General features: G+C 44.4%; 1 protein-coding gene across 11 annotated transcripts in view; it reads right to left on the bottom strand.

Annotated features, from left to right (window-relative positions):
- The window catches only part of LOC140210098 (plasma membrane calcium-transporting ATPase 1-like), a 350,393-nt gene that overhangs the window by 36,394 nt on the left and 291,568 nt on the right, over positions 1-22,431 (bottom strand). For all 11 annotated transcript variants that reach the window (XM_072278933.1, XM_072278939.1, XM_072278940.1 and 8 more), the window contains 2 exons: positions 14,793-14,880; positions 6,642-6,748 (listed from right to left, as the gene is read on the bottom strand). In XM_072278933.1, the coding sequence (XP_072135034.1) occupies positions 6,642-6,748; positions 14,793-14,880 (195 nt within the window). The remainder of the gene's footprint in view (positions 1-6,641; positions 6,749-14,792; positions 14,881-22,431) is intronic.

Here is a 22,431-nt window from a genome sequence, read left to right on the forward strand (position 1 = left end):
CTTGCAGTACCCTGTAGAGCCCTCACCCACATTACCAGACAACACAACTTTAAAGATAACATAATTGTAATAATTTTATGAAATAGCTCCAAGTGTGATATATAGATTGTAAAGATAAATCAATATAGTCGTAAAAATACAAGACAAAATTAAAAATCGTAAGTAAAAACATTCTATAGAATAAAATGTAACTGAATATATCAGCAACAGGCATTAAGTAATCCGATAAGTAGGCCAAATTTAAAAGTAGGTTTTTAGAAGTGGTTGGAAACTTTCCACAGTACTAGCTTGGCCTATCTCAGTCGGTAGAGTATTCTAGATTTTGGAGCATAACAGCCCTCATCACCAGTTCTTATATGCTCAGCTTTAGGAATACCAAGCAAACCAATATTCGTGGATCTAAGATTATGAATAGGAATGTAAGGAGGATAGACACTCCCAAATATACAAAGAAGCAAGATTATTAACAGCCTTAAGACTATTTTAATATTAATTCTAAAGGACACAGGCAGCCAGTGTAATGATGCCAAAACCGGTGAAATGTGCTCAGATTTTCTTTTTTTTGGTTAGGATTCTTGCATTTTTTGAACAAGCTGCATCTGATTTATATCTTTCCTAAGCAGTCCTGAGAAGAGTGCATTACAGTAGTCTAATTAGCTAAACACACAAGTGTGCATTAATTTCTAGAGGACACTCCAGTTACTTTTCCTTTGAAGTCAGAAAGGAGAACCTAAGAGCGATGTAATCGATTGTCACTGCTCTAGTGGGAGCCTTCAACATGTCTTCCTTCATTGTTGCGGAAGCTTTGACCACTGCAATGCAGAGCTGTGGAGAGACATGGCATGGAAACAAGCCCTGGTGAGTCCTGATGAAGGGTCTCAGCCAGAATCGTCGACTCTTTTCGTAGGGGTTACTCTGGAATTGTGCTCTTCTGCCCAGGTCTGCAGCAGTTATCAATCACAAACACAGGAGATTCTGTAGATGCTGGAAATCCAGAGCAAAACACACACAAAATGCTGGAGGAACTCAGCAGGGCAGGCAGCATCCATGGAAATTAACAAACAATCGAAGTTTCGGGCCAAGACCCTTTTCAGGACTCGGCCTGAAATGTCAACTGTTTTTAGATGCTGCATGACCTGCTGAGTTCCTCCAGCACTGTGTGTGTGTGTGTGTGTGTGTGTGTGTGTGTGTGTGTGTGTGTGTGTGTGTGTGTGTGTGTGTGTTGGTGTTGCTCTGAGTTTTTCAATATCTGTAGAATCTCTTGTTTATCAGTCTGATGTGCTTTATCAGATAACAATCCAGTGGAAGAGTAGATACAATACACTGATGCTGCAATGCTGAAGAAACTCAGCTATCAATCACCTATTTTAAAATTAATCACCCAAAATTTCACACTAATTATCTATATGTCCACCTTAACTTCAAACTACAACTCTCTTCCCTTATGCATTAATGTCAAAACTCAAACTTCACAGTGTTTGGAGCACTGCAAGTCTGCGTCTTTACTGATGCTTTGCTGCACACTTGAGTGCCCGGTGGGGGGTGCTGATGCTTTTTTTGCTGGTGGGGGTGGGGAGGGGAGGGGAGTCGTTGCCTTGCTGCTGCTGCTGCTGCTTGTGCGTGGGAGGGAGTTGCTGGGGGAGGCTTTGGGTTTTAACATTTTAACTCATTCATTCTTTGGGGCACTCCTCTGTTTTCGTGGATGTTTGCGAAGAAAAAAGAATTTCAGGATGTATATTGTATACTTTTCTCTGACATTAAATGCACCTGCTGAACTCTGTGAATCAACACACACACACAAAATGGTGGAGGAACTCAGCAGGTCAGGCAGCATCTACAGCAGGAAATGAACCGTTAACGTTATGGGCTGAGACTCTCCATCAGACCTTTCATGTCCCGATGAAGGGTCTTGACCAGAAGCATCAACTGTTCATTTCCCCCCGCAGGTACTGGGTGACCCAGCATCACAGTTGGGTTTATTATCACTGACATATGTCATGAAATCTGTCTTGTTTAAAAAAAACAAGAAGTACAGCACAGCAACAGTCTCTTCTGGATCAACGAGCTTATGCCAGCCGATTAACCGAAGATCTGGTATGTCTTTGGAATGAGGGAGGAAACTGGAGCACCCGGAGAAAACCCACGCGGTCATGGAGAGACCATACCAACAGCAGCAGAATTGCACCCAGGTAGTGGGAACTATTATAGCATTCTGCTATCCTGACACCAAGTTCCTCCGGTATCGTGACTGCATTGCTCTCGATTTCCAGCATCCGCAGAACCTCCTGCGCTAACAATAAACTCTGCACTTGGCTATATTCAACACAACAATCCAAAGCCTCATCAGACCGCAGTGTGTCGGTCTGCGGGCCTGATTTTTAAGTGAGTTACCACGCTAATCTATTTGTGTCCCAACTGAAGCCACATAGTAACTTCACTTTCCTTGCATGCAGTCCAATTTCCGAAATGCCCAACTGGCAGACGAAACCTCCTGTGTGAAATACAAAAGTAGCTCACAAGCTGCCAGAAAGCCAGGCATACAGCTGCACTGCTAAATAAAGCCAGTGCAATTCTCACTAACACAGAAATAAATTGAACATCAAAAACAATTAGTCTCCACGCATCATCACGGGGTGATATTAGGCAGAAGATTTAGCATCTGCTCCGGCTGTTAGGAATGATCGCCAGTCGCTCAGAAATTTGTTGCTTGATGTTCTTTTATCTCTGCCTAAGAAACACATGGGGCATATCCTGAAGAATGATCTTGGTCTTAAACGTCGACTATCTATTCATTTCCATAGATGCTGCCTGACCTGCTGAGGTCCTCCAGCATCTTGTGTGTGTTGCTTTAGACTTCCAGCATCCGTAGGATCTCTCGTGCTTATGGTTTCACCTATCACCTTCTAGATATCCTTCTTCCCACTCCCCCCGCACCTTTTCATTCCGGCGTCTTCCCCCTTCCTTTCCAGTCCTGAAGAAGGGTCTCGGCCTGAAACATAACTGTTTATTCATTTCCATCGATGCTGCCTGATCTGCTGAGCTCCTCCGGCATTTTGTGCATGTATTTCTGGGAAACAGTTTCTTTCTCACAGGGGAATTTGACAAGCTCCTGGCTTTCTGTCACAGCAGCAGTCTGATCAAACACCCCTCGTGCAGATATTGGTATTGGTTTTAATGTTTTGTTAACTTTAGAAATACATCATGGAAACAGGATTTTCTGACCCAATGAATCCACATGACCCAATTACACCCGTGTGACCAATTAACGCACTATCCGTACGTCGTTGGAATGTGGGACGAAACAGGAGCGCTCACACAGGGAGAACGTACAAACTCTTTACAGACAGCAGCGAGAACCGAACCCCGACCGATGTTGGCTGGTGCTGTAATAACATTACACTGACCAGTACCATAGCCGGCCAGTGATGTACCGGTACCAGCACCGGACTTTCAAGGAGAGCGGTCCCGAGCTTGAATCCGGCCGGCTCCTTGCGCACTTTCCATCCGCGCTGGGTTGAGCGCCAAGCTAGCAACTTGGCCTCGTAGAAAACAGTCAAGTGATACGGAATTGGCAAAAATGTCACCCGGTGCGCCACGAGGAACAACAGCAACAACCACTACACTGCCATATGCACCTGGACACAGGGGAAGGTGTTGTAGGGAGATTACGCCACACATCAAGAGATTCAAAGGTTCATTTATTATCAAAGTATACAACTCTGAAATTCTTCTTCTCCAGATAGCCACGAAACCAAGAAAGAAAGGAACAGCAGCATGATCATCAACTCCCAAATCCCTCCACCACGCACCAAAAAACGAACAGAAATGGACCAGACACATCGACACCCAAATCCCCCTCCTCCGCACACAAAAAAACGAGAAAGATCGGGTGAAAAACTTAGAATATAAAAAGTACAAGGCATAAGACTATAAGCACATCAAGGAATGTAAAAAGCGAACAGAATTTGGAATATAGTGTTACTGTTACAGAGAAAAGTGCAGTGCAGATGCAAGGGCCACAACAAGATAGCGAGATCAAGAAGTCATCCTCATCATACAAGAAGTCTGTTCAGGAGCCTGATAACAGTGGGATGGAAGCTGTCCTTGAGCCTGGTGGTACGTGCTTTCAGGCTTCTGTCTGATAGGACAGAGGTAGGAATGCCTGGGCTGGGAGGTGTCCTTGATTATCTCAAGGCAGAGAGAAATGTAGACAGAGTCAGTGGAAGGGAAACTGGTTTGTTTTATGGACCAGGGTGGGGGTTCACACATGCACCCCAAATTTTCATAGGACCATGTCACTCCACATGTGATACACTACAGGGAGGAACCTGATGACCAGGAAGTCTGGGACAACCTTATTATTACCTAATATCTTGACTAGGATGCCTACTGACCTTGCATCCTTTGAGGACCTGAGATACTAAAGCTCTCTCCACAGATGCTGCCTGACTTGCTGAGTCGTGCCAGCATTCTGTGTGTGTTGCTCTGGATTTCCAGCATCTGCAGGATCTCTCGCGTCTAGTTACTACCGCAAGAACTCCGATGGGATAGATGAGCAACACACACAAAACGTTGGAGGAGCTGATGAAAAGTCCCTGCATTAAGTGTGGCAGACAGACAGAAGACAATTTTCATGGTTTCAAAGTGCTGAGTCTCAATGGAGTTAAATACCACAGACTAAACATTGGTAGGGTAACACACACAAAATGCTGGAGGAACTCAGCAGGTCGAGCAGCATCAATAAACAGGAACAAACAGCCTGAGACCCTTGGCCCGAAACATCAACTGTTCATTCCACTCTTTCAATGCTGCCTGACCTTCTGAGCTTCTCCAGCATTTTGTGTGTGTATTGCTCTGGATTTCCAGCATCTGTTGTGTTTATAATGGAATATAAATCTGACTTCTACCAGGTCTATCTAGACCAAGTTGAATTGGGTGTCAGTGGAAGAAAGCCAAGAGATTCAACTGAATAAATAAAGTCAAAGTTCAGAGACTCAAAGTACATTAATTATCAAAGTACATATACAGAATACAACTCTGGAGATTTGTCCATCCGCAGGCAGCCACGAAACACCACCATGGAACCCGTTCAAAACATCAAACACTCAATGTGCGAAAAAGAACGTGCCAACAGCAAAAAGTGAGCGGACCACACACAGAATATTAAACATCAAACCAGGAGTCCAGTAGCATCCAGTGTAGTTTAGTTCAGCGCTGTGCCACTGCCCATTGCAGGCCCTGGGGCTATTCTTTGCCCAAGTGCCCCAAGCTGCATTGACTGCCCCAATATAACCGCACAAAAAGAGAAAAAAAGGAGTAATCCAGGAGCACATGCAATATGAACCTCAAAGATCCCCAAAACGAGGCCACAGCCTTGCCCAACCCTTGCCCAACCCTTGTAATGAGGATCTCAAGACTCATGCACTTTCCTCCGACAGCAGCTGGCAAGAGGGACAGCAAGACCGGTCAAACACAGGTAGGCGTCGCTGCACACTTGCCCATCCTCCGCTTTTGTCCTCGCTGAGTTCAACTTCGCTCAATGTTTCAGTCAGACAGAAGCGATGGAGCTAATCACGGGCTCGCGTTTTTGTCTCCAGGCGGCACACCCTACGCCACACCTCACCAAACTCCCTTGGAGGGAGCAAAGCGCCAGATCACTCAATCGGCCCACAAATACGTCATCAAAATGCAAATCAGATTTCAATCACACGCAGCTTAGGAGGAGAATCATATTTGGAAGAAGTAGTAGTAACAGAAGCAGTTTCGTGAACTGTCAGCAGGGCGTTGTCGTTGGTTGTATTGTCCTCTGGCGCTATCTTTAAGACTGACCTCAGTATAACCTCAATTCGTTATTCAGCTGACTCAACATTACATTACAGCAACAACTTCTCGATGAAGAATAAACTCTTCTCAGGCCTCCAGCGGGTCCAGGTGTCCATTTTAACCGATGTTTCGGTGGCAAACTCTGCCATCTTCATGAGAGATGATGCCGGGGTGCTTCTGGTCTGGTGGTATAGATACCCCCCGTTGTCCATCCCTCCTGATTGGATAGATCTCAACCAATCAGGTTTCTGCTGTCACATCTTGATTTAAAATCATATTCCAGTTCTTACTTAGAGTGAGCGCTTTTCATCTTTGGTGGAATTCTTATTCTTTAGTCTTATTTCAATGGCTTCCTTCACCGGGTGGCCCCAAAACCCATTGGTGCGGCTCTGTAGTTTTGCGCTATCGAAGTCAATGTTCTGCTACTGCTGATTTCTCCCACATCAAGAAGAATAGGAGATGTACCCGTATGGGTTACTGGAGAAATCGGCAGAAGCACATACACATCAGAAAGCACTAGATCTTTCTTCATGAAGCGTTCTAATTCCTTGAATGGGATTCAAACCCATGGCTTTTATTAGAAATGAGAGCATAGCCAGAATGCAAAGATGACATAAAGTGCCTCTTAAATGAACGGATAGAACCAAGGAATAATACAGCACTGAAATAAGCCACTCAGCCCAACCCGTCCAGGCTACTCAGTCTACCAAAGCCAGTCCCACTTGCCTGTGTTTGGCCCCCATCCCTTTGAACCTTTCCGAATGATACCACACGTAATTCAGTGGTAATGTGACATATTGAGGAAAAGGGAAGTATACCATAGCGAAGCCAACGTCCGCTTTCTTCAACGCTGGTCCATCATTCGTTCCATCTCCGGTTACAGCCACAACCTGCCGCATTTCTCCAATGGTGCTGTCAATGATACCTGTTTCAAAAAAGGACACTCAACTGAACTTGTGCGTGACAACACACCCCAGACTATTGATTTATTTATTGAGATACAGTGCGGAATAGGCCCATTGTGCCGTGCCGCCCAGCAATTCCCCAATTTTTAAGCCTAGCCTAATCACAAGACAGTTTACAGTGACCAATTAACCTACTAACCAGTATGTCTTTGGACTGTGCGAGGAAACCATGGAGTCATGGGGGAAGGTACAAACACCTTAACTGAACCCGGGTCGCCTGTACTGTAAAGCATTGTGCTAACCACTATGCTTCCCTAATTAGAAAATACTAGCTGTCTTCTGGACAACAAAGATGGTGATTGTTTGTATTTTACATAAAAATAGCCAAAGTATCACAAAACCAATGGGATAATGTTGATTCTGTTGGTAGCAGACACCAACAGAATCAACAAACTCATTGGTAAGGCCAGTGATGTTGTGGGGATGGAACTGGACTCTCTCACGGTAGTGTCTGAAAAGAGGATGCTGTCTAAGTTGCATGCTATCTTGGTCAATGTCTCCCATCCACTACATAATGTACTGGGTGGACACAGGAGTACATTCAGCCAGAGACTCATTCCACCGAGATGCAACACAGAGCGTCATAGGAAGTCATTCCTGCCTATGGCCATCAAACTTTACAACTCCTCCCTTGGAGGGTCAGACACCCTGAGCCAATAGGCTGGTCCTGGACTTATTTGCTGGCATAATTTACATATTACTATTTAATTGTTTATGGTTTTATTACTATTTAATTATTTATGGTGCAACTGTAACGAAAACCAATTTCCCCTGGGATCAATAAAGTATGACTATGACTATGACTAATGACCAATGTCAAAGTAATGAGAATAAACCCTCCCCCGGTGAGCACACAATGGATTTCTGTTCATCGGTAAAATGGACGTGGAGGGGCTATTTCCACTATTTATTTACTTCATGTATTGATTTATCCACCTGAGTAAATTTTTTTTTTATTTGGGGATACAACATGGCAACAGGCCTTTCCCACCCAAAGAGCCCGCGCCACCCGTTATACCCATGTGACCAATTAACCCTCTAACCGGTAAGTCTTTGGACCGAGGGAGGAAACCGGAGCACCCGGAGGAAACCCACGCGGTCAGAGAGAGAACGTACAAGCTCCTTGCAGGCAGCAGCAGGAATCGAACCCGGGTCACTGGTGCCCAAAGCGTCGTGCTAACCGCAATGCCACTGTGCTGTGAGCGGGAACTTCTGCACTCGGGAGGGTGGTGCGAGTGTGGAACGAGCTGTCAGCGTAAGTGGTGGGTGCGGGTTCAGAGAAGTTTGGATCCACTTCGGGATGGGAGGGGTATGGAAGGATGTGGTCCAGGTGCAGGACAATGGGACCAGGCTGAATAACAGGTCGGCAGTAAAGCGGACGCTGAGCTGGCAGGACTGTACTGCATTTGTTTATTTATTGAGATACAGCATAGAACAGGCCCTTCTGGTCCTTTCAGCCGCACCGCTCAGCAATCCCCCGATTTAACCCTACCTAATCACGGGACAATTTACAATGACCAATTAACCGACCATCCGGTACGTCTTTGGAATATGGGAGGAAACCGGAGCACCCGGAGGAAATCCACGCGGTTACAGGGAGAACGTACAAACTCCTTCCACACGATGGTAGAATCGAACTGGGGTCACTGGCGCTGTAACAAGAATTACGCTAACCGCTACGCTATCGTGCCTCCCCAATTAGTAGCAGTTCAGCAACCAAGGGTGCCATCTCAGAATAAAGCATATCCCTTTAGAACAGAGATGAGGAGGAATTCTTTTAGCCAAAAGGTGGCGAATCTGTGAAATTCATTGCAGTGGAGACAAAGTTATCGGGTTTATTTGAGGCAAAGATTGATAGGGTTCTGATTGGTACGGACGCTAAGGGTTATGGGAGAAGGTGGGAGAATGGGGTTTAAAATTAGCCATGAGTGAATGGTGAAGCAGACTCAATGAGCTGAATGATCCAACTCATCTCCTATATCCTATGGTCTTATGTGCCCGAAATATAGAACGGATGTATCAGCTGGAGGGCTAGGGATTTGAGGACTTGAGTTATAGGGCTGAATAAGGTTGGGACTTTATTCCTGGAGTGCAGGACACTGAGGGGAGATTTGAAAGGGGTACAGTATATAAAATTATGAGGGGTATAGATAGGATAAATGCAAGCAGGCTTCTTCCACTGCGGTAGGATGAGACTAGAACTAGATGTCATGGTTTAAGGGTGATAGGTACAATATTTAAGGAGAATCTGAGTGGACACCTCGTCACTCAGAGGGCCGTGTGTGTGGCACGAGCTGGCAGTGGAAGGGATGGATGGGGCTTCAATTGTAACACTTATGAGAAGAATGGATAGGTAGAGGGTGCAGGGGGTTTGGAGAGCTATGGTCTGGGTGCAGGTCGGTGGGAGCAGGCTGGCATGGCCTAGATGGGGCCGAAGGGTCTGTTTCTGTGCTATAGTGCTCTATGACTTGCTGAGGGATTCAGATTTCCTTCATGCCCCCCCCCCCATTGCATTAGGCCAGTCATGGGACCACAGTGAAGGGAGCAATTCCCATTAATGTACTTGGCTTACAGACCAGGAAATGGAAATGAGGTGGTTTGTTATTCAGCCAGAAATGACACCCTGTGCTAAGTGGCCATTTTGTGAAATAGATTTAAAGTCATAGAGTCACAGGGTTGTATAGCATGGATACAGGTCCTTCGGCCCCACTGGGTAATACTAGCCCATCATTTGTCCAATAGCATCATTAGTGTGTTTGCCCATATTTGGACGATATCCCTATAAACTTTTTCCATCTATGTACTTGTCAATATCAATTAAATGGTATTGAGGGTGGGGGCACGGCACAGGATCGAAATAAGCTGCAGGAATTGTAAACTCAGTCAGCTCCATCATGGGCACTGGCCTCCCCAGCACCCAGAACATGCCGTCTTCTCACTGCCACCATCAGGGAGGCTTCACAGTAGCCTGAAGGCACAACCACTTCATCTGTCGACTCATTCCATATAGCCACCATTCTCTGTGTGAAGATGTTGGCACTAGGTCCCTTTTAGTTCTCATGCTAAGCCAATACCTCCTAGCTTTCCCCGTGACCATCCACCCCACCTATGCCCCTCTTGATTTTATACATCTCTATAAGCTTTCTAAAGATGTAATCTGCATCACTGTCTGGTATGGGGAGGGCACTGCACAGGATCGAAATCAGCCGTAGGAAGTTGTAAACTCAGTCAGCTCCATCATGGGCACCAGCTTCACTGGCATCCAGGATACGTTGCCTTCTCATTGTTACCTTCAGGGAGTAGGCAGAGGAGCCAGAACGCATGCACTCAACATCACAGGAATAGCTTCTTCCTTTCTGAATGGACATTGAACCCATAAATTTTACCTCACTACTTCTTTTTCTCTTTCTGCATTACTTAATTTAACACATTATACAAATCTTACTGTAATTCACAATTTTTATTCATATGTGTTGCAATGTACTGCTGCTGCATATCAACAAATCAGAATCAGATTTAACATCACCAACCTACGCCTTGAAATTTGTTGTTCTGCAGCAGCATTATAGTGAAATACATTAAAAATTACTGTAAATTGCAATAAAAATATATTGTAATGCAAAAAGAGAGCAAAATAGTAAAGTAGTATTTATGGACCATTCAGAAATCTGGTGGTGGAGGGGAAGAAGCTGGTTTTAAATCGTTGAGCGTGTGCCTTCGCCTCTCTGATGGTAGAAATGAGAAGAGGGCGTGCCCTGGATGGTGAGGGTCAACACTCAGTCTCTGACACAACAGAGAATAAAGTCTTAGCCTGCCTAACCGCTTCCTTTAATTCAAACTCTTGAGTCCTGACTACATCATTGTGGATTTCTATGATGGTAATTTCTAAATTATAATCTCATAATTTATTCTGTCAATGAGAAACTCAAAGAAGGTTATTATCCTGCAATGCATTTTGAAAGATACATTTATAGCTGCACCTCTCACAGCAGGAGTGAAATTCCAAAGCAAACCCCGTGCTACCAAATGTACTGATCTCGAGTTGGGATCGGTTTTATTTTGGGTATTAACCCCAATTTCTTTCCCGTGGTTGAGTTTGAGAAAAGTTCAAAGTAAATTTATCAACAAAGTACAAGAGGACCACAACCTTGTAGTGGGGTTTGGAGGCTTGCATGCCTCAATGACCCAGAGAGCTATGTTGGCTGGAGTCGGGACCTTGTGCTCTGGCTCTTGGTAGGGTCATGCATGCTAAACAGGCCAGACTAAGAGTGGTCCACAGTTGGTCTTGCAGGCTCAAAGCTACCAACCCCGAGTGGTCAAAAAAAAATTGTTAAAGAAACAGCAGAAGCTGCCCTAAAGGCCAGTGGCGTAACAGGCATATGATAGATGATGATGACATATACGTAATTGTCACCATATACCACCTTGTAAAGGGATTGAATTTACTAGTGTTTGGCATCAAGTCAAGTGATGACAACAAGGAGTCACGCAAAAGGCTGGTTTAAAGGAAACTTCACCCAGTGTTACCAGAATGCTTGCATTTGGGCATTAAATTAATCAGAAAACTTTATGAATTAATTCCAATTTCCAAAAGCGTTTCAGAATTTGCTGAAAAGTGGATTCCCACAATGATCCTTTAACATCAAGTAAGCCCTAGTACTTCATAAGAAACTCCATAAGGAAGGTCAACTAACTGACTATTCAATTTTGGTGTGCTTAGTAAAAGTGACGCATTTTGTGAATGGGTCATTAAAATATAATCTCCCATTCTGGCACAATGTTTACACACATCCACTGCCAACTATAACCAGTGCAGCACTGAAGAACGTTTTTAACCCTGACAACATGCCATGCTTCAAGAAGTGATCTCACTGCCAGACTGTTCAAAATAAAAATTCCCACGAAAAGATAAAAAAGTTTCCATCATTGCCTTTGGAAGAGAGAAAGGAAAAGCAATCCAAAATTAGCAAGATTTATATCTGTACATAGCAAGGGGCTGGGATTATCCTACACAAACTCCTGTGACTAAACACAGCCTTGGAAATAGTTTGACCTCATCGTCATGCATTTTAAAGACTGGGCTCTTTAGCATGTCCGATAACAAAGAAAGTCTGAAAATATTTTCATAAAAGAGCACTGACTGACTGAAATCTTAGAAGAGATCTGTCTTGGAGTCTGAGATAATATCTTACTGCAAAGGCGGGGGGAATTATAAGGATTTTTTCTATTGGAGGTGGAATTTATATCATATAAGCATTTTAAGAGTATTAACTAGAAAGACTTCTTTCAGACTGTTCGGTTCTGAGGTAATCCATTTATTTCTCTACAACTAGAGGCCACTTGGCCCATTGGATACATACTAGCCCCTGAGGGCACAATTCCATCAGATCCATTTTTCCCCTTAATTCCCTGTGATGCCTCAATATCCACCCTCAGGTATTTGTCAGCTCCCCTGTGAACCTTTTTTTTTTTGCCAGTTCCTTACTACTGGGGGTAATGTACAGCAAGCAGCTTATGAACCAACCAGCATCTGGGAGGAAACAAGAACTCTCAGTGGAAACCACGCACTCATACAGTGTGTGTGCAAACTCGGTGCAGACCGCACCCAAGGGCAAGGATCAAACACAGAACCCTGCACTTGTGACGCGAGTCCTGTCGAATATTGGAAGGCTCAGAATGAGTGGACGTGGAGAGGATATTTCCAACAGTGGGTGAGTCTAGGACCAGGGAACACGGTCTCAGAATAGAAGGACTTCCCTTTAGAACAGAGATGAGGAAGAATTTCTTTAACCAGAGGGGTGGTGAATCTGTGGAATTCATTGCCACAAATGGCTGTGGCTGCCAAGTCTTTGTGCATATTTAAAGTGGAGGTTGATAAGTTCTTGATTAGTAAGGGTATCAAAGGTTTTGGGGAGAAGGCTGGAGAATGGGGTGAGAGGGATAATGAATCAGCGTGTTAAAATGGTGCAGCAGACTCGATGGCCCAAATGGCTAAATTCTGCTCTCATGGCTTATGGCAACAACATTAACAATTGGTATTAACTATTTGAACACTGAATAGGAAGAAGACCCTCAGCCCACTGTGTTGTACTGAACTAATAAGGGTAATGACACCTAGTCTTCTTCTGTCTCCACACGTTCAAATCCTTCCATTCGTCACACATTAATCTGCATATTTAAGAGTCTCTTAAATGCCTCTATTGGAAACCACTGTTTCTTCTTAATAACACTTTTTAAAAGATTTGTACTTTTTAGCAACTTCATGTACTTTTCACAGTACATGGTAATTCATTCCCACTTACTGGCAGAAAACTGTGTATCAGCTAAACTAACGGTTTAATACCCTTCTCATTTTTCATTGGTTAAATATTAGCACATTACCCACATGATGTAATCGTTGTAATTATGTAGCCTAGTTTATTTCTATCTCAGGAATCTTTCTTATTTTATTATAAAAGTGATCGATTTTTCAGAGGTGCCATCTTTATTCCCTTGTCTTCACATCCATACACCTCTTAGCATTGTTTCCCAGCTCTTTGTTTAGTTTTCTTAGTATTTGTATGTTTATTTGTACTTTAAAATAAACTGAAAGCTTGGAATTAAGACTGTTCATCATTCCTGACACCCGGAAGAACCCTAAGGATCAGAAAATAAAGAGGGATCCAACACCTTGATTGTACCTGCTTCTACAGCTACTGCTGGCTGCACATTTCAGGCTCCCACCACTCTCCGTGTAAAAAAAAATGCCCTGCGCATCTCCTTTCAAGTCTACTTCTCTCAACTTAAATGCAGGTCCTCTAGTATTAGACATTATAACCCCTGGGGGGAAAAAAAAAGCTGCCGGCTGTCTACTCTATCTATGCCCCCCCCCCCCAAATCCTTTAAACCTCTATCAATTCTCCCCTCAGTCTCTGCTGCTTTACATAAAACAACCTTCGTTTGCCCAGTCTCTGCTTACAGCACTTGCCCACTAATTCAGGCCGCATCCTGGCACATGGATGACAGAAAAATGCAGGGAGTTGCGGGTCAGAAAGCTTAGATTGATTGTGGAGTAGGTTAAAAGGTTAGCACAACATTATCGGCCGTAAGTCCTGTACAGTTCTACGTTCTTCAGCGCCTGTGTCTTCACAAGAATATATTATGATATACAAAGACTTATAAATTTCACAGATTATAGAGCTTTAAAACACAACATAGGCCTCTTAGCCAATGATGTTGTGCCCAAATTAACTAATGAATTAATTTTTGAGATTCAGTGCACAATGGGCCCTTCTGGCCCTTTCAGGCACGCCGCCCAGCAATCCCCCGATTTAACTCGAGCTTAATTACAATGACCAATTAACCTACCAATCGATATGTCATTGGACTGTGGGAGGAAACACACACGGTCACCGGGAGAATTACAGACAGTGGCAGGAACCGAACCCAGGTCGTCGATACTGTAAAGCGTTGTGCTGACCTCTGTGTTACCATGCCACCCCCTACTCTACAATCTCAACAGCATACTCTACAATCAATCTAGCTCTTCCCTCCCATGTAGCCCTTCAATTTTTCTTTCATCCATATGCCTATCCAAGAGTCTCTTCGTTATTCCAGTGCATCTGCATCTACCATTACCCCAAGCAGCGGGTTCTATGCATCCATCCCCTCTCAGTGTAAAAATCGTACCCCAGATATCCCCCTTCATACTTTCCTCCAATCACCTTAAAATTATGCCCTCTTGTAGTCACCAAACTTTATTCTGCAAGTAGCTCGGGTACAATTTCCCATATGCCATTTTCAGAACCATCTCCTTCCGTTCTAATATCATATGCCTTGCACCTGCATCACGCACAGGGATCAAAAACAGCCTGAAGTTACCTCATCCCCCAAGCCCTGCACAATCCGAATGGCAATCAAAAATAGAAGCCTGCATCAACTGTAACCTTTGGGCTGCAGATCCGGTTTCACAGTTCAACAGGAAGCAGTACAGTGGTGTTAATGAACTACGCTCCTGTAGAATACCTTTGACTAGCGTGTGTTTATCTGTTGGGGACGAGCGAGCAAGGACACGAAGACTGGGCCACACTTTGTCCAGGCGTTCTTGTTCCACCTTAAGAGAAAGAAAGCAAAGTTCATTAAGCAAATTGCACAGTTGGAATCAGGTTTAATATCACTGGAATCCATTGTGAAGTTTGCTGTTCCACAGCAGCAGAACAGTGCAAGACATAAAAAATACTATAAATCACAATTAAGAAATATATACCAAAAAGATTAAGCAAGTAATGCAAAAAGAGAACAAAAATAGTGAAGTACTGTTCATGGGTTCATTGTCCACTCAGAAACCTGATGGTAGAAGGGAAGAAGTTTTTCCTAAAATTGGTTGGTTCATTGCCAGGTCATAAATCTGATAGTGAAGGAGAAGAAACTGTTCCTAAAATGTCGAGTGTATTCCTTCAGGCCCCTGTACCTCCTCCCTGATGGCAATATTGAGAAGAGGGCTTGTTTTGGGTGATGGGGGTCCTTAATGATGGATTTCTTACTGAAAGTATTGCTGATTACTTGTTACTTATAGGTTTGATTTAGTAAACAAACTCAAATACTTACTTCCCTACTGGTTTGTGATCCCTGAAATTGCCCTTTTAAAAGCAACACTTCTCCACGTTGATGTCAGGTTAATGGAGAAGTGATCATGGGTTTCCACAGTCATAGACACACAGCAGAGAAACAAGCTCTTTAGACCAATTCAAAGTCAAAGTAATTTTTATTATCAAAATACATATATGTCATCATATTCTACCTTGAGATTTATTTTCTTACAAGTATTTACAGGAAAATAAAGATATACAATAGAATTCAAGAAAAGCCACAGGTAAAACTACATACTTTAGACTGACAAATAACCAATTGTGCAAAAGGCAAACTGTGTAAATAAAAAATAAACAAATACATAATCTGGGAATATGAGCTGCAAAGACCTCTTAAGTGAGTCTGTAGGTCGTGCAGTCAGTTCAGAGTTGAGGCCAACCATGTCAACTTTGACAAACTTCTATTGGTGTACAGTGAAGAGCATTCTGAATGGTTGCATCATGGCCTGGTGTGGATAAACCAACGTCCTGGAACATTATCTGCCCCTGTATTTACATCAGCAATGGTGCAGAGGAGGAGATGGTTGAGAGTGTCATGTTCCAAGGTGAAAACATTACCAATAGTTTGTCCTGCTCTAACCAGATAGACACAGTGGCCAAGAAGGTACACTGACCTTGACCAATTTTTATTGATGTGTGATTGGAATGATCCTTTCTGGATGCATCACAACCTATTTTGAACTATTAATTTAATTTTCTTTTGCAACTTACAGTAACTTTTTAGTCTTGCACTGTGTGGTTGTCCGCCATGTCAGATGATGACAGACCAGTGCGGGAGAGTTTTTAAAGTGGAGAACCCGTTGCACTGAGACAGTTTCACTCGCTTGACTTCAGGCGTCCAAGTCCAGTGGTAAGAACAAGTGTCACAAACTGGGGACTTCCTCGGTTGCAGCGGATGACCATGATGTCTTCTGTGCCTTTTCATGCCCTTCGTTGTTCATGGAGCATTGCAGAGCCGCCTTCCTGGCCATTGGATCTCACCGTAGATCCCATCCGACCCATTCGCCAGAGCTGACTTCACAGGCTGGGACAGGCATGTCCCAATCTCACCGGGGTCTGAGGCCGCCGGCTGCCCTTGCCTGTTTAGCTCCCCCATCAAAGCGGTTTACCGGGTCGTGGCCGCTATCACATGCAAACAGGTGAGAGCTGAGTGCCCGGCGAGGACCAAAGGCGAGTGAGCTGCCCGGGAATGGACACGACAAGCCCCTTCACCAGAGGTGCTACCCCTCCCTGGACACCCCTTTCACTGTACTGCGGCCACAGAACAACAAATTTCACGTCTTACGTCAGAGATAATAAACTTGATTCTAAACACTACAGATGGATGTTTGTTACTTCAAAGAACCTCTTCAGAAATCGCATGTACTTAGAAATTCAGGCTTGTGCCCAAACCTCAGTCATTGCAATGTTTTTTGGTGTGGTTCCAGCTTCAAGTATATCTGCTGCCACTAGAGTTCACTGCTGCTGACATTTTAATGCTCAGAGAGCACTTGGAATATAGTGAGCAGTTCTCTGCCTCATATCTAAGAAAGGATGTGCTGACATTGGAAAAGTTCCACAGGAGGTTGATCTTGGGAATGAGAGGGTTAATATACGAGAAGCATTTAATGGCTCTGGGTCTATACTTGCTAGAATTTAGAAGAATGAGGGGAGATCTTATTGAATCCTATTGAATATTGTAAGGCCTATATAAAGTGGATGTGCAGAGGATGTTCCCAAAAAATGGAGAGTCTAAGACACAGGGCACAGCCTCGTAAGGCGATGATGTCCCTTTAGAACAGAGATTATGAGGAATTTCTTTAGCCAGAGGGCAGTGAATCTGTGGAATTTATTGCCTTCGTCGGCTGTGGAGGCCAAGTCACTGGGTGTATTTAAAGCAGAGGGTGATACGCTTTTGATAAGTATGTTCTCAAAGGTTACAGGGAGAAGGCAGGAGAATGGGGTTGAGAGGGAAAGTGAATCAGCCGTGATGGAATGGTGGAGCTGACTTGATGGGTTGAATGGCTATTTTGTATGGTCTTTATTACCACAGCAACAAAGACAAAGAGTCTCCTTCCAGTCAGCACCAGCTCGCTAACTCCACAGAGTGACATTGAGAGACATCCACCTCAGTCACAACTTAATCAAAATCGTTTCAGAGATATTGATAGGTCACCAGACACTTCTAGGAAGGAATGGGATTGGCCATGGCTGGACACTAAAGACCTCGGAATATAATGTTCCCTTGAATGCACCAATATGAATGGGTATATTTTTAATCAACAGAGTGTGGATTACAGCTCATGCAAATTTTGAAAGGCTCCACTTTGGTTTCTGCAAATGAACAATGCAGGTGACTGAGGTGCTGGAACTGCTTGTGAAACAGGCTATTCACCTGTAAAAGGAAAGGTCAAAGCACTTGTTTCCCAGATGGGGGATGCGTCATCGAAGATCGGAGGTCAAGCCGCCAATCTGCTCACTAGCTGGTACAATGCTTGCAATGTGATATCAAGGCAGTACATTATTTCGAGTCAACCACACAAAGTGCTGGGCTGGAGGAACTCAACAGGTCAGGCAGCATCTATGAAGAGGAATAAAGATGTTTTGACTGTCCTGATGAAGGGTTTTGGCCCAAAACGTTGACTGTTTGTTCCTCTCCATAGATGCTGCCTGACCTGCCGAATTCCTCCAGCACTTTATGTGTGTTACTCTGGATTTCCAGCATCTGCAGAATCTCTTGTGCTTATGATGTCTTTATGCGATTCCTCTTCTCGATACCACAACAAGGTTGCATCTCAGAATGCGATGGTGCACAGAGTGGCAACAGTGCAGTAGAAGCCTGGATCTCAGTGCAGAATCACTAAACTGAGAAAAAGGAAAAAACGAGTGCCCAGGAATGGAAAAGTCTACAGAAAGTTGTGGATAGAGCCTCATCCATTACAGGTAAAGCCCACCCCACCACTGAGCACATCCACATGGAGCACTGCCACAAGGAAGCAGCATGCATCATCAAAGACCCCACCATAAAGACCACACAAAATGCTGGAGGAACCCAGCAAGACTGCTGAAGGGTCTCGGCCTGAAACGTCCACTGTACTCTTTTCCACAGATGCTGTTAGGCCTACTGAGTTTCTCCAGCATTTTGTGTGTGTGGCTTGGATTTCCAGCATCTTCAGATTCTCTCGTTTGTGACCATAAAGACTATGCTCTCTTCTCACCACTACCATCAGGTACAGGACCCTTAGGTGCAACACCACTTGGTTCAGGACAGTTACTACCCTTCAACCAGCAATCGTGGATAACTTCACTCACCTCAACTCTGAACTGATTCCATTTTCAAGGACTCAGTAACTGCCCTCGGTATTATTTATTTATTTATCTGTACAATTCCTTTTCTTTTGCACACTTGCTTGTTTGTCGGTCTTTATGTATTTTTTTCATTAATTTTGGTGGCGTAGTGGAGACACGTCTCCACCAAAGGAGGTGTAAGGTGCTCCTTCCCTCCGCTAGCCTGCAGGTCACCCTTGGGCAAGGCGTAGCACCTGCTTAGCCCCCCGATCAGGGTCATGTGAAGCCACAGGAGCAGGCGGTGGATGCTCGTATGAGCAGCTGGTGCACATCACAATTCCTGATTATGTGACCACTGGCACCAGGTAGACAATCTCTGAAGAGTATTGGTAATGGCTGGGATCACCCATCATGTAAAGCCACTGCCCAGAAGAAGGCAATGGCAAACCACTTCTGTAGAAACACTTGCCAAGAACAATCATGGTCATGGACAGACCATGATCAACTACGTCACATGACATGGTACATAAAGATGATGATAATTTCATGAATTGCCAGAAGACAGAACATTCCAGCAAATTACAGGCCTTTGGCCCACGATGTTGTACTGTCCCTTTTAACCTATTCTCCAACAACAATAAATTCTATTGTATTTCCTTAGTTTCCTGTAAATGTCCACAAGGAAATGAATCTTAAGGTAGTATTTGGTGACATATGCACTTTGATAATAAATTTACTTTGACTTTGGAGACACCCTTACACAAACAGAATTGAAAGCAAAGCACTCTAGAGTTAAAAATAATTCAGCAGAATGTCAGTATTTTTCAATTATTCAGAGGCAGGTGATGTAATGAAAATAGATGACGAGCTGTTCTGGGAATGACACAAATTTCCATGTTTCCTGTTGAGCGCCTTTCGCTTGCGAGGGAATTCCTGTTGCTAACTTGCTGAAACACTGCGGCAGGCAGCTACCAGGAGACATGACTTAGTCATTCCAGTTTTAGGTCATCTGTCTCTCAATGCACTTGTCTCCACATTGAACACAGAATACTGGACGGTACAGCACTGGGCAGGCCATTCGGCCCAAAATGTTGCGCTAACCTTGATGCTAATTTATGCTCTTCCAGTGTACAATATCCGCTCTTTCCCTTTATATTCATGTGTGTATCTAAAACCCTCTTAAACTCCACCAAACTGCCCGATTCCACCCTTGTAACCCATTCCAGGCCTTTATATTCAGGGATTCGATTCCTGCTGCTTTCTGTAAAGAGAATGCACGTTGCATGGGTTTCCTCCAGGAATACCAGCTCCCTCCCACATTCCAAAAGTCGTATTGGATAGGAGTGAGTTATGGGTATGCTATATTGGCGTTAGAAGTGCAGCAGCACGGTCCTTGCTAGTTTGATTTGATGCAAACGACTCATTTCACTGTATGTTTCGATGTACGTGTGACAAATAAGGTTAATCGTGTCTCTTACCTCTGTGCAAAAAGTTCGCACTTAATATCACCTTTAACACACCTCCCCCGCCAAAACTTAAATGTACATCCTCTGGTGTTTGATATTTCTACTTCGGGGAAAACATCCTGACTGCTCTCCTATCTATAAAACAGTACAGACCTGTATAATCTTTTCCAAATATTATGTTAGCTCGAAGATCAACCTAACCCTTCCCTCCTACATTGCCCTCCATTTTTCATAAGGAATTTGCCTGGAGACCAATACGACTGTGCCTGACATGTTCCTGAGTGAAGATGTTCCTTTTACCTCTGAGTTCTGGTTATCAACCTCGGAGCCACTCATCTAATGAATGTGAGCCTTCCTTTTCACCTTAAAGACCATCTTGTGCTTCAGGGGCTGGGGAAGCACAGGTTAATCACATCTTGCTTTTCTTTTTCTATTTGTACAATTTGTCATCTTTTACACACTGGTTGGTTGTCTGTGTCTGTGTGTACTTTATCATTGATTCAGTTGAGTTTCTTTGTATCTATAGTGAATGCCCGCAAGAAATGAATCTCAAGGTAGTATATGAGGACATATATGAGTATATGTGTACTTTGATAATAAATTTACTTTTAATTTTGAAGCTCCACTCCACAGTGTCCCATTATTCACTGCCTGAGCATGGGCTACACTAGGGCCCTCATATGAAACATTGACAACTCCTTCTCCTCCACAGGTGCAGTTTGTAGAAAGCGGCAAAGCAATTTAAACAGATGGAGGGAAACCATCGTATCCACACTCCTCCGACTGGGTCCCCTCCCCCCACTGCTCCCATCAGTCCGTCACCCACAAACTCCTCCAACTGGGTCCCCTCCCCCCACTGTTCCCATCTGTCCATCACCCCCACACTCCTCCCACTGGGTCCCCTCCCCCCACTGTTCCCATCTGTCCATCACCCACACACTCCTCCCACTGTTCCCATCTGTCCATCACCCACACACTCCTCCCACTGGGTCCCCTCTCCCCACTGTTCCCATCTGTCCCTCACCCACACACTCCTCCCACTGGGTCCTCTCCTCCCACTGTTCCCATCTGTCCATCACCCACACACCCCTCCCACTGGGTCCCCTCCCCCCACTGTTCCCATCTGTCCATCACCCACACACCCCTCCCACTGGGTCCCCCTCCCCCACTGTTCCCATCTGTCCATCACCCACACACTCCTCCCACTGGGTCCCCTCTCCCCACTGTTCCCATCTGTCCATCACCCACACACTCCTCCCAGTGGGTCCCCTCCCCCCACTGATCCGATCTGCCCTCCCCAACTCCCTTATTTGATTCCATGCTCAGCCTTCCTCTCCAATCAGATCCCACCACCTCACTCTGTATGTGGAGCAACATTTCACGTTCCATCCGAGTAGTCTCTAACTTGATGGCATGAACATTGATATCTTTAACTTCCAGCAATTTTCCTCCTCCCCCTTCCCTCTTCTTCCATTCCATTCCCCACTCTTCCACCCCCTCTCCCCCCAGGTTAACACAACACTATTCTACCCCAGTGACCCGGGTTCAATTCCTGCCACTGTCTGTAAGGAGTTTGTAGGTTCTCCCCATGGGTTTTCTTTGCATGCTCCGGTTTCCTCCCACAGCCCAAAGACGTTCAGATTAGTAGTTTAATTGGTCACGTGGGTGTAACTGGGCAGTGAGGGATCGTTGGCTCAGAATGGCCTGTTACCGTGCTGTATCCTTAACATGGATGGCAAAAGGGAAACGTGACCAGCATGGGCAGCCTGGATGTCTCTGTGCTGCATATCTCTAGGACCTGCTCCACACTGAATACTTTAAGAAGGAACTTCAAAATGTTCCATTGTTTTTCCTGTAATACATCTTCAGAATATTTACAACACAGAGCTACCCATGCAAACCAACAACCTTGCAATATCCTTCCCTGAACCCGCGAGGTATTTACATCACAGCACACTACCTATTATTCCAAGAACTGAAGGAAGTTCTGACACCAGAGGGTGCACGGTTTAGCTGAGAGTGTGCAACTTCAAAGGAGATGAGCGGACAAGTTATTTTTGTTTAAAAGAAAAGAATCTTGGGTAGCTGAAAAGCTTAAAGTAATTTTTTAAAAATTAAAGTACATATACATCACCCTATACTACCCTTAGATCCAATTTCTTGCAGATATAAAGACACACAATAGGATCAATGAAAAAATACACATCATGGAGGGCAGGACTTTAGGATTTACTGTTCACGAACCACTCCACCTTGTGGGACGGCTTCGTCAGCCAAGGTGAG

Source organism: Mobula birostris, chromosome 14 (genome assembly GCF_030028105.1).
Source record: "Mobula birostris isolate sMobBir1 chromosome 14, sMobBir1.hap1, whole genome shotgun sequence".
Taxonomy (NCBI): Eukaryota; Metazoa; Chordata; class Chondrichthyes; order Myliobatiformes; family Myliobatidae; genus Mobula; species Mobula birostris.